This window comes from Pseudorca crassidens, chromosome 11 (genome assembly GCF_039906515.1).
Source record: "Pseudorca crassidens isolate mPseCra1 chromosome 11, mPseCra1.hap1, whole genome shotgun sequence".
NCBI lineage: Eukaryota > Metazoa > Chordata > Mammalia > Artiodactyla > Delphinidae > Pseudorca > Pseudorca crassidens.
In genome coordinates, this window is record NC_090306.1 from 56359194 (window position 1) to 56372065 (window position 12872).

Genomic DNA, 12872 nt, shown 5'->3' on the forward strand with positions numbered 1-12872 from the left:
AGCTTTGGAGGGTCACAAACTATTGTAACGTAATATCTAAGATTCTTTGCTCCCTGAGAACCAAATTTTATTTTTTTAAATTGAAGTGGAGTTGATTTACAATGTTGTGTTAGTTTCAGGTGTACAGCCAAGTGATTCAGTTACACATACATATGTATCTATTTTTTTCAGGTTCTTTTCCCTTACACCTGAGAACCAATTTTTGCCCCCATCTGGAATGCATGGTCTAGTTTATATGCTTTTCGCTCTATGTGTCTCCTTAATTAGAACAGGATCACCTTGAAAATTACGATTTTTTATATTCACATGCCCAGAGCCTAGAACTATGCCTGGCACCAAGGAGACTCCAGTAAATGCCTAAACAAATGAGCGAAAGGATAAGTGCCTGTTAGCAGGCAGTCACTGGGTCCTAGCTTTGTGAGTCACCCCTCCGGCTACTCCAAGGTCTAGATTCCTTCTCCAAGGTGATGCAGACCCAATCAGCCTCATTCAAAGAGTGAGAATAAAGCCTGGGCTGCCTGAGTTAGCTGCAGGCTGCACTTCCAAATCCATCTGCCTTCTCGGGCGTCGGCCCAACTGGCAGCGGTAAGGCCCTGCAGCTTGGGAGGAAGGTGATAACTGTCATTTACGCTCAGACCATTTTGGAGGTGGAAGCACTCCAAGACGCTGTCTCCTTGAGGCTGGTCCAGCTTAGAAAGGAGCAACTGAAGTGTTGAACCAGAAAAGAAACTTTGTGAGAAGGAAGAATGCAGGGTCACCAGGAAGTTGCAAAGTGAGCCTAAACAGATCTTAATGATATTACAAACAGCTTCTATATCACAACAGAAGGTTTACCACTATTAGCAAAAGAGGTGAAAGGAGCCAGACAATTTGTTTGTTCTGCTCAGCTCTAGTTAAGGAAATTAATGGGATCACGGAACAGATGCAAAATTGCAGCATTACTCATCTGCAATGTTATTTTCAAGCTTTTTTTTTTTTTTCCCGGTACGTAGGCCTCTCACCGTCGTGGCCTCTCCCATTGCAGAGCACAGGCTCCGGACGCGCAGGCTCAGCAGCCATGGCTCATGGGCCCAGCCGCTCAGCGGCATGTGGGATCTTCCCGGACCGGGGCACGAACCCGTATGCCCTGCATCGGCAGGCGGACTCTCAACCACTGTGCCACCAGGGAAGCCCGTTTTCAGGCTTCTTGAGTGCCGCCTATTTAACAAAATGAACTCTATCTGGCTTGACTCCATAATGGCAGCTGGATTTGGGAGGCTTGGATTTGGGAGGCTTGGATTTGGGAGGCTTGGATTTGGGAGAGGGTCTTTGGAATGCATAAATGTACAGGTCAATCAAAGTTCACTTCAACTAAAAGTGATGGAATTCATTTCACAGAGTATGGCTACATTTCTTGGAGGTGGACAGACCTGAGAAAATGAACCATTTAGAACAATACTCTCTACAACTGCCTTACTGTTGTGCCAGTAAGGCCAACCTTACTGGCCTTACCAAAGTCATGTTCCAAGGAGCTGCTGAGTGTTTAAGAGTAGAATTTGAATTTCCTTATGTAAGTGATCATTTATAAGTCTCCAAATTAGGTTGCCTTGTGACAGTGTTTCTTCAAGTGTAGTTCTGGGATGAGAAATTTTAGCAGTATCTGAGAACTTGTTAGAAATACCAATTCTCAGCTCTATCCCAGACCCGTAGGAATCTGAAACTCTGGAGGAAGAGCCCAGTCACCAGTGTTTTAACAAGCCCTCTGGGTGACTGTGATGCTGACTTGGTTTGAAAATCATTACTACTTTGAGATAAAGCAGAAAAAAGGGAAGAGTACTTTAAAAAAAAAAAATCTATCGGAGTTTCTTCTTGCAGCCAGCCTCTTGCCAAAACAACCCCTATCACTGTTCTTCGCACAGCCAGGATCATTCCTGGTTGCTTCGATGGGGGACTTCTGCTACTTCAACCTAGATTTGAGGGGAAAAAGCTGCTGCAAATGACTTAGCCGGCTTAACACGGATGAAGTGAAAAAAAAAAAAAGATGAAAGCCCAACTCTTTGAAGGGCAGATGATTTAACTGGTACTAATAAGGCTGTATTTGCATAAGACTCTATTTGAAATTGTGAAAAGGTAATTTGCTTCCGATGGGACAAGTTGCCGCCTGGAAATGTTTCTCAGCGCAGATCAGAGCCGGTGAAGGGAAAATACTGAATTTTTAGTCTCTACAAACATGCTACGTATTAGAAGCGAGGGGCTCTAAATCAAGAGAGAGGCCATTAGCGTCCGTATATTTGACTGGCACAAAGGCAGTGATACAAAGCGGACCCTTAGAAATTATTTGGGACAGACTTGGAAGCTTCCATGTATTTCTTCCCACAATTCCCCCAAATTCTCTCCTTTGCTTCAGGGTTCTTTCTCAGATCTCCAAACCCTCTCCTCTTCAGCTACGTTGGATCTAGATGCAGTCAAGATCTTATTTCAAGCAATAGATCTTACTTGCATCTCTGAGGGCCTGGGGATTAGGTAACAGCCATGGTTCTAGAGGCTTGGACCCAGACAAGCACCGACTGGCTGTACCCGATTTATGTTCCCCTGGTAACGAAAGATGACAGATGTACAAGCTCCTCTAGAGAGAATGGCCACTGAATATGGGGGGTGGGGGTTTTCCTACAATCCCAGGTGTTCCAAAAGATTTGGCCATAGTAAAATAAAGCTAAAATTAATTTTATTTATTTATTTATTTATTTGTGGTACGCAGGCCTCTCACTGCTGTGGCCTCTCCTGTCGCGGAGCACAGGCTCCGGACGCGCAGGCTCAGCGGCCATGGCTCACGGGCCCAGCCGCTCCGTGGCACATGGGATCCTCCCGGACCGGGGCACGAACCCGCGCCCCCTGCATCGGCAGGCGGACTCTCAACCACTGCGCCACCAGGGAAGCCCTAAAATTAATTTTAAAAGCATCCTAATAATGGCTGTTGATAGTCTGCATTCACTGGGCGTTACTTGGTGCCATTCATTGTTGCTGAGTGCTTAAATATCAATATATTGCCTCCTTTGATCCTTAAAACTGCCGCGTTCAGGACGCATTCAATGGACATTGCGGATGAGGGCACTGGTGCCCAGAGAAGTTAATTTTCCGAAGTTTCCCAGCTTGTCAGTTGTGAAGTCAGCCTAGTGTTCTTGGTCATTTTATTTTACTGCTTCCCCCAGCCAGCGCTAGAAACAGAGTTAATGCAGACTCTCTTGAATGCCTCTTCATTACTTCAGTAAGTGACTGCAACCAGTGGTCACAGACCAAATACCCTGGCCTCGTTCCCCTGCTTTTTGTCTTTTAATGGCTCCTCATTGGCTTCTGGGGTAAAGTTCAAATTTTTTAACATAGTTAGAAGGACCATAATGATCTGGCTTCAGTGTATCCATCTATTCACCCACTACTGAGTCCTTACACAAACTTTTTGCTTCAGCTATACCTGCTACTAGGATGTGCTGCTCTCTCTGACTTCCTTTGGCTCATACTTTTCCTCTGGTTAATTTTAACAACACCTCCCAAATACTTCCAAGACCAAGGTTGTCAGAAGCATTTCCTTGAGCTCCCCAGTCTCAAATGGGTGCCTTCCCGTTCTCTTAACGTTTTGTGCACACACCTAGAACATTCATAATACTGTTGATTATTTTCTTCTGTTTCTCCTATAACATGGTGACTGATTTAGGGGCAGAGATGGTGTGTCCTTTTTAATCTAAGAACTGGCAGTCCCTAGTACCTTCCAGACACTAAATAAATGCTGATGGCGTGACTGAATGAAAAACAAAGACTTTAACAACGTTTGAGAATAGTTCTACCATCTCCTTTAAAGTACAAGGCAGAGCAATAAAATTATTGTAGCTGGAAGACAGGCTTACATTTTGAAGCAATGTCTGTTAAACTCAATTCCAGTATTACTAGCTTAGGAAACCAAGTTATATCAAGTATGGTTATAAACTTTCTGTAACTGATCAGAGAACCAAGGATCGAGAGGAGCAGACACTTAAGGAAAGAACTGGAAGACTCCTGAAGTCTACTGGTACAGAAAGTCCAATATTAGTATAAGCAATATTTTAGGGAGTGACGCATACATACCGAGTATTATCATTCTAAAATACAGAGACAAAGGATGGCAACAATTTAAATCACCAGCTTAATTTCAGATTAAGCAAGGTATCAAACTTCCAAAATCAGTGACTGTTGTCATGAGTAATGCTTATTTTCCACTCATTTATATCTTGACCAAGGATCAGAACTAATGTGGGGAAAGGCATGTCAGGATGCAATAATAAAAAAAATAGTTCCCAGTTACTGAATACTGATTGTGCCAGGAAATCTCTCTCTCAACAAGCTACAACAGCTCCCCGAGGTGGGTATTATTTTGTGCACATTACTGAAAATGGTACTGAATCTCAGGCAGGTTAAGTAACTTGCCCAAACTGACACAGCTCAAATGTGGTAGAGCTGGATTTAAAAGTGTGTGCTCTGGGCTTCCCTGGTGGCGCAGTGGTTGAGAGTCCGCCTGCCGATGCAGGGGACACGGGTTCGTGCCCTGGTCCGGGAGGATCCCACATGCCGCGGAGCGGCTGGGCCCATGAGCCATGGCCGCTGGGCCTGCGCGTCCGGAGTCTGTGCTCCGCAGCGGGAGAGGCCACAGCAGTGAGAGGCTCGCGTACCGCAAAAAAAAAAAAAAAAAAAAAAAAGTGTGTTCTCTTTATGTCTACATAGTTGGCCTTGAACTAGTCTATATCCAGGTTTTACATTTTGAATAATCCCTCCCCTTGCTTCGCTCTGAATAAAAAAGGATTCAGTTACTCAAATTATACTTATATTCTCATGGGGGAAGAGGATACAGAAACACTCAAATTCTTCCAAATCGATGATCAGATGATAATTTTCAAATAATGGTCTGTTATAAAAATGTGTCTAAGTGGGTGTATATTTTAATATGACAACTTGAGAAAATCTGGTTTGGGTAAATATGTCTCTTGCACCTATATTTACAGTCTTATTTTGGGGAGGTGCATGGTTTTCAATGGAAGGATTTAGGATTTTAAAAACTGGACCTCTTAAAATTAGAAAAAAAAAACCCTAACAAGCATGATCATTACCATAGTATTAGGCATAGGGATTGTAGGGGGAAGGGTCTAAAGGGGAAAAATGAGCCAAAGGAAAGAAGCAACTGAAAGTAAGATCTGGCTCTCCAAGCGCTCAGCTGTTGTTTCTGAAACTCCCCCCAGTGTGTCTGCACAGCCTGGCTTTGGAACTGGGAACATCGCCAACCACGAGCACCATACATATTCATCTCTGGCTTGGCTTCTTCACTCTGCAAGGAAGATAGCTGAGATCTGCTTAGTTTGGCCAATCATGCAAAATGGGTTTCTCCACAGGGCTTTGCCTCTTTACTAGGACAGAACCCCGTCTGACGCTGGAGGCTTTATGCTTCTTTTAAAATAAATCCCCCCCAAAAAATGCATGCTTTTTAGGAGAGAAATGCAAGTGTTGGTGTGGAAAATCAGTTGCTTGGGAAACAACTAGTAGAAATCTATGCATATTTTTAAACGTTCATTATAAAGTATACTCGGATATAATCATCTTTACCAGCTGTACTGATGGATGTAACTACCAACTTGTTTTGACTTTGAATAGGAATCATAAACACAAGGCTTGACATGACCATGAACTCTGGATCTAGAGGATTAGATTCCAGGAGATACCAGGACATTGACAACTGCTCATTATTGGTTGGGATGAAACTATATTCAGTAGAAACTCTCTTAATCAATCTCCCTTTAACCAATTTACTGGATTAATTGTGACTCTCCATCCTCTTTGTAAAATATACTGACCAATGCCATTGAATGTTCCAGAATAATAGGTTTCCCTCTGCAGTACCCCGTGTACCTCTGTTCCTGCTACCAATTGAGTCAAAAGCTTAAAAGTTTAGAGTCAATTATGATTATTTCCAATCCTGCTTATGCCAGTTGTACTTGTTATTGTAACGACGTAATTTAATGAATCTTACATAACCTATGAAATATGAGTATATTGGATCTATGAAAAAATCAAATGCTTTGGAAAGATTCAATAAGGGGGATTATTAGGCAAGAAATCAACAGTTAATTACACAGAGGAAAAACTTGAAAACATTGGGGAAATAAAAATCTAGATGGAGTAAGCATTCAGATTGCTTTAAATTATTTAAATTCTCACTGCATTAAAGCAAAACAACACACAAAAACCAAACCTGGAAATCATAAACTGTATATTATGGGTATGACTTAGGCAAACAAGTCAAAAGGCTTGTAACTACAATCAGCAGAAAGTGTTGGCTTCACCCATAAGATCGGTACATTTTTAAGTTAAATGTTTATGTTATAGATATATGTTACTTTCTATAAATCCCCACATTAGTTGACTCTTTCAATTCATGAACTTTTTTCAGTTAGCTTGGGTTCTTATCAAAATCAGATAAAAGGGCGTCTGCTGCGGGGCTACTCAGATTGCTGGGTCTTGGCCCACAGCAGCATCATGATGAAGTTTGTTAGAAATGACAGTCTCAGGCCCCACCTAGGGTGAGCGCTCAGGAACTGTGTTTTAACTGAGCTCTTCCGGTGATTCTGAGGCCTTCTCAAGTTTGAGAGGCACCGCTCTCCTGTTTTCGCACATAACTGGAAGCACTAACAATGGATACAGCCCTTTTAGAAAGCAACATGGTACAAGACTCATCCGAAATCATAAAAATTCCCTTTTTATTTTGACTCAGTCACCCTACTTTTAGGAATATTTCCTAAGGAAATAATTCAAAAGAAAAAAAGTTGAATAAAGATATCCACGCATAAAAATATCGGTTATTGTGCCACCTACAGTAATAAAACAACTGGGAGCAATCTAAGTAAGAAGAAAAGAATGGTAAATACATTACGGGCAGTAAATTCAAATGATAGCTATTAAGGGTTTGTAAAATGGTAACATGTTTATAAAGCTAAGGAAAAAAGAGAACACGCACTGTGGTTATAATTACGTAACATAATATCAACTAGAAAATGACCAGTTCTATTGTATTAGGGTGGTATCAGGTGATGATTAAGTTTTCATCTTTAAAGTTATTTTAATGTAGCTATAATGTTTATATAATGAAAATATCTTAATTATACCATTTAAAAGCACCATTATTTAAAATTCATACTACACTCTCAACGCCCAATTTAAAGATCCTCTTAACTACAAAAAACACTGCTGCCATGTCACTAGCCAGCTGTTGTATGTAAAACACCAAGATCTAATATCTTTGGTGACAGACGGGCAGTTAGAGAAATCAGTCTTCACTAAGGAGGTTATCAATACCTGAATTATCTTCATCTTTGCGGATTTTCAGCTTCACCAAGTCTTCACACTGCTGAAGGATCTGAACTGCATCTTCCATGGAACAGTTGTCCAGCCTGATGTTATCTATGGCAAGTAATTTATCCCCAAGTTCCAGGGTTCCCGTTCTGATAGTAAAGGCATAGCAAATGCATGATTAATGATGAGCACTTGACCAGGCCATTTAAGAGGCATTTAGCACAGAGCAGCATTATGGTAGCCTTTAGAAGAAATAAGATTCTTCAACTTTTAAAACTGCATTTTATTGACAAATCCCCTTTCTCCAGTCTTAATTTGGATGGCTGCCGTGACATTAAATTGCAGAGTATTAAAAAATATTTTTCTTCTGCTTTCTTCAATTAGACCAGGACAACCATATAAGCGTCACTCAGGAATTCTAAGGTTTCCAGGAAGGGGGGTAATGGGCCCAGGTTTCCACAGCCCGGGTGTCCTTATGCTTCTCCAGATTGTTGCACCACTTTTGGTCCTTGGCAGTCCAGATACTAGGAGAGGATACAGGGAGTGAGGTGAGTCAAGGTGGGATGGCCTTAGGGGAGGTCTGAGTCCTGGTGTCTCTGCTCTTTCCACCTGCACTGGGGAACTCACTATGGCTGCAGTAGGGAGAAAAGGGGAATTGGATGCTATCTGGAAGGTGGCCATTGAGAGTCTAATACTGGTTACGGACTGCTTCAGGTCTTGAAAGTTTTTAAAGGTCCATCATGAAATGAGAAAAACAATGAGAAGGTATATGTGCTTGCAGGTGCTTCTGTATGTATATGCACACATATCTGTAAGGAAGGTTATGTTTTGGTAAGAACCATCCTTTATGCATTCTGTCTGTGACCGAGATTGCTAATTGCTTCCCAGAATCCATTCTCCCTTCCTTCTTCTGGGTCATCCCCTAAAGATACACACCCCAGACTCTTTCTGCACCACCCCACCTCCCTTCTATGGCTGGAAAATCACAATGACTGGAGAAACTGGAGAGGACGGCAGAGCTGCTTCTCCAGCCCTGCGTTGCCTGTCTACCTCCCAACTGCTGTATGAGAGACAAACTTCTGTCTTGTTGGATCCACTCCGTTTATGTCTCCTTGTCACAGTATCTGAGCCTATACCTATATACCTAAGTTCATACAATGTCCTTCCTACTTTTTGAGTGTTAAAATATTTCTTTAATGAAATGACTGTGATAACAGATGGGATTTTTTAAGTCCTTAACTGGAAAATAAAAAGAAAGTTAACAGTCTTACATCAATATTCCTAATCACTTAAAAATATTTTTGATCTGTGAAATTGAAAGTTTGAGGCTCCCTGATTTTTGTGGTCTATGAACCAAATAGGATACATAAACACTGTTTAAGGCTCAAGGACCTGGCTTGACTAGGGAGGACATCCTGGCATCTAGCAAAACTCTCCCCTAAGCTATTATCTCCATGTGGGGTGACTCTCATCATTGGGGCCACTTTCAGTTTTTTAGCGGGAAAAATGAAGGATGGAAGATGATCAGTGAAGGAGAGGCTATGTTGGACTCATGAATGACCCTAAAAAACATTTTCATGTGATTGTTGTCTGCACTGGGTGCAGAAATAAACTGACACCGGGGGAGAGCTCTACATAGTCATTGACATTAGGGATGTCAAAAATATAATCGATTAATCGTGATTGCCTGGAAAATATTGAGAATACCATGACCTATTAGCAAGGTTGTCTTGGGTGTGGAAGAGGTCATTTCTGCTGTAATTAAGAAATACCTTGGGATGAATCAGTAAATCCATCTTTCTTACCTGTGTGCCACACTGCCTTTCTTGATATCTGATATGACCAGGGGGTCTCCTGGTTTTCTACTGGATGGTGCTGTAATAATGAAGATACAATAGTCACATCTTTATATCCACAATTCACCCACTACTGTACAGGTCTCACTGTATAGCAGCCATTAATGCAAGTACAGTTTGTATGCAAAGCAAAGAGAATCAGCAAATGAATTTAAAAATGCACATATTACCCCTTCTTGATATAAAAATGTTTGTGTTAAAGTACTCATAAACTTGAAAACTAAAGCAAAGTTATTTTAAATCTGCAATTGAAGAAAGCAATTGAAAAGCTGCCCATCTGGATTAAATCTATTTCAATCTGTGATTCTCAAGAGACGGAGGTGAAGAGTGAATAGTCCAACAGAGAAGTGTATTAAAAGCAATCAGGGGCTCCCCTTAGTGGTACTTACATGTGATCCCTTCTCCTACCCATTCTTTCACTCCTTACCAGTGAGGAGACACCACTCTTCATGGGATCCTGCCATATTACTCAAGTGTACTGGGTGGGAAAGTGGATGAGAATCACTAATGTAAGTTTTTTTTTTCCCCAGAAGGATATCTTTTACTAGATAGACTGCAAATATTAAAATTTTGCTCACAAATTCATACCTAGAATGCTCTGAAATATTCAGAAATCTGACTGATGCTATTTATTTATACTTATATATATTCATATTTAAACATGTACATGTAACTTTTATTGAGTTTATAGATAAATCTATTATCCTGCACAGGGGTCAGTTTTGGGCTTTATAAATTTTCTTAGGAATATTTCCCTTTGGTGATAATGGAATAATAATAATGAAAAGCCATTAGCAATGAGTCTACTTAGACTTAATCCTCAAAATGAACTATAGTCCATATTTAAGTACAAAAATATCATCTTGACCTAGAAAGTTTACATTTAATTTAGGAGTTCAATAATTAAAATGAACATACCAACATTTATAAACAACAATTTGCCTCCAATAGGAGACGTTTTACCAACCTGAAGCCTGGAGTGATTTCTTTTTAAGGATCATTAAAAGGCGCCTAATGTAAGATTTTATTATAAACAGTCTGATCACCCCATAATAATCACAGAACCATATCATATCCCATAATCCCATTTGAATCCCAGGAAAATGTTTATGCACAAGAACAGATGGTTTAATATCGCAACACATCATTGAAAGAAAAAGCAAACACATATACCAATACCTTACCCACCGAGTTAGTCCACAGTAAATGTTAATGGGACTTCATCCAATCACTATTCTTAGCTTCTAGCAAAGAATGCAAAACATTCTGTTCACTACAATTAATTCATAATTTAAACCTCCACTCAGTGATTTGATATAATTCCACTACAGAAATATAAACATCCAGCGGTTTTACTCATATTACATTTCAGAACAGCAAATCGTTCTGGGCACAGGGCACAAAAACAAAAACTTTGTTATAATCAGCAAATACAACTTTCCTAGCATCTGCCAATAACTTTACACGATATTTTCCCAAGCTTTAGTAACCATCACAGAGCACTCAATGTTTCCCTTGGTTTTTTAAAAAATTCATTTTCCATTGAAATGGACTAAAACAAAACAGTATAGGCAACGAAATACATCAAACCCATCTCTGTCACCCTTCTAACAGAGGAAAATAACACTGTGACCTCTGGACAAACCCACACAGCTTTGCAGAGGGGTGTGAAACTTCTAATGGTCTACAGACATGTATGGTGCCCATTTCATGTTTACTACATTCTTCTCTTTCTCCTTTAATCAAGTCCATACTTGAGGTTTGAAAGGTTCATCAGGGTGGATGCCCACTGGAGTGATGAAGTTGAGCCCAGAAGTTGAGCTCCTGACACTATCACTACCATGCTTACCAGGCACATTAAATGTGGCCATGCCTTTCGGGCTTTGAGGGCTCAGTCATGGTTTGCACACCCTGGCACCATGTTTTATTTTATTTTTCTTTAAAAAAATTTTTAATTGAAGTATAGTTGAGTTACAATGTTATGTTAATTTCTGCTGTACAGCAAAGTGACTCAGTTATACATATATATACGTTCTTTCTTTATATTCTTTTCCATTATGGATTAGCATAGGATATTGAATATAGTTCTCCGTGCTATACAGTAGGAACTTGGGGTTGTTTATCCATTCTATATATAATAGTTTACATCTGCTAACCCCAACTTCCCAATCCATCCCTCCCCCACTCCCCTTCCCCTTGACAACCACAACTCTGTTCTCTATATCTGAGTCGTTTCTGTTTCATAAATAAGTGCATTTGTGTCATATTTTAGATTCCACACATAAGTGATATTATATGTTATTTGTCTTTCTCTTTCTGACTTACTTCATTTAGTATGATAATCTCTAGGTCCATCCATGTTGCTGCAAATGGCATTATTTCATTCTTTTTTATGGCCGAGTAGTATTTCATTGTATATATGTACCACATCTTCTTTATTCATTCATTTGTCGATGGACATTTAGATTGTTTCCATGTCTTAGCTATTGTGAATAGACCTAGCACCATGTTTTTTTTAGCCTATATTATTTATTTATTAACATCTTTATTGGGGTATAATTGCTTTACAATAGTGTGTTAGTTTCTGCTTTATAACAAAGTGAATCAGCTCTACATATACATATGTTCCCATATCTCCTCCCTCTTGCGTTTCCCTCCCACCCTCCCTATCCCACCCCTCTAGGTGGACACAAAGCACCGAGCTGATCTCCCTGTGCTATGCAGCTGCTTCCCACTAGCTAGCTATTTTACATTTGGTAGTGTATATATTTCCATGCCACTCTCTCACTTTGTCCCAGCTTACCCTTCCCCCTCCCTGTGTCCTCAAGTCCATTCTCTACGTTCACGTCTTTATTCCCGTCCTGCCCCTAGGCTCTTGAGAACCTTTTTTTTTTTTTAGATTCCATATATATGTGTTGGCATACGGTATTTATTTTTCTCTTTCTGACTTACTTCACTCTGTATGACAGGCTCTAGGTCCATCCACCTCACTACAAATAACTCAATTTCGTTTCTTTTTATGGCTGAGTAATATTCCACTGTATATATGTGCCACATCTTTATCCATTCATTTGTCGATGGACACTTAGGTTAGCACCATGTTTTGAGTCTTCTCTGAGGAAGGTACAAACCAAGCATGCTTTGCTTGACTTGTAGTGCTTTAAAAAATTAGTTGCCAACATTTAAAAAGTAGTAGATTTCATACAGATGTACAGCTTCTTTTAAAAAGTTAGAGAGGCAATATGGTATAGTGATGAAGAGGCAGCCAGATGCTTGGGTTCCAAATCCTGCCTCTTCCACATATAAGCCGTGTATGCCTGAGCACATAGTGTTCAGACACCTTAGTTTCCTGGTCTGTGAAACGGTGGTAAAGAACAACAGTGCTGATCTCATACAGTTTTTGTTGTAAGGATTGAATTTTTCTATGTAAAGTGACTGAAGCAGTGCGCATACAATACAGTACATAAGTGTTTATTATGATGATTATCCAGCAACATTGGACTCACTTTCCCACTCTCTCCTTCAGATGGAGCCTTCCGTCTCTAATTTGCCACTGTCCTCATTGGAAGGATCTCACTTCCTGACTTGCCTCACCTCCGAGGGCTTTGTGACCCTTTGAGTGAGAATACATTAGCACTTGCTCAGTGCTTTGAATTCGCTTGGAGTTCTCCA

At 40.4% G+C, this 12872-nt stretch overlaps 1 protein-coding gene across 5 annotated transcripts in view; it reads right to left on the bottom strand.

The window, feature by feature from the left end:
- GRIP1 (glutamate receptor interacting protein 1) overlaps positions 1 to 12872 on the bottom strand; it is a 700393-nt gene that overhangs the window by 61714 nt on the left and 625807 nt on the right. For all 5 annotated transcript variants that reach the window (XM_067697253.1, XM_067697254.1, XM_067697251.1 and 2 more), the window contains 2 exons: positions 9150 to 9219; positions 7348 to 7493 (listed from right to left, as the gene is read on the bottom strand). In XM_067697253.1, the coding sequence (XP_067553354.1) occupies positions 7348 to 7493; positions 9150 to 9219 (216 nt within the window). The remainder of the gene's footprint in view (positions 1 to 7347; positions 7494 to 9149; positions 9220 to 12872) is intronic.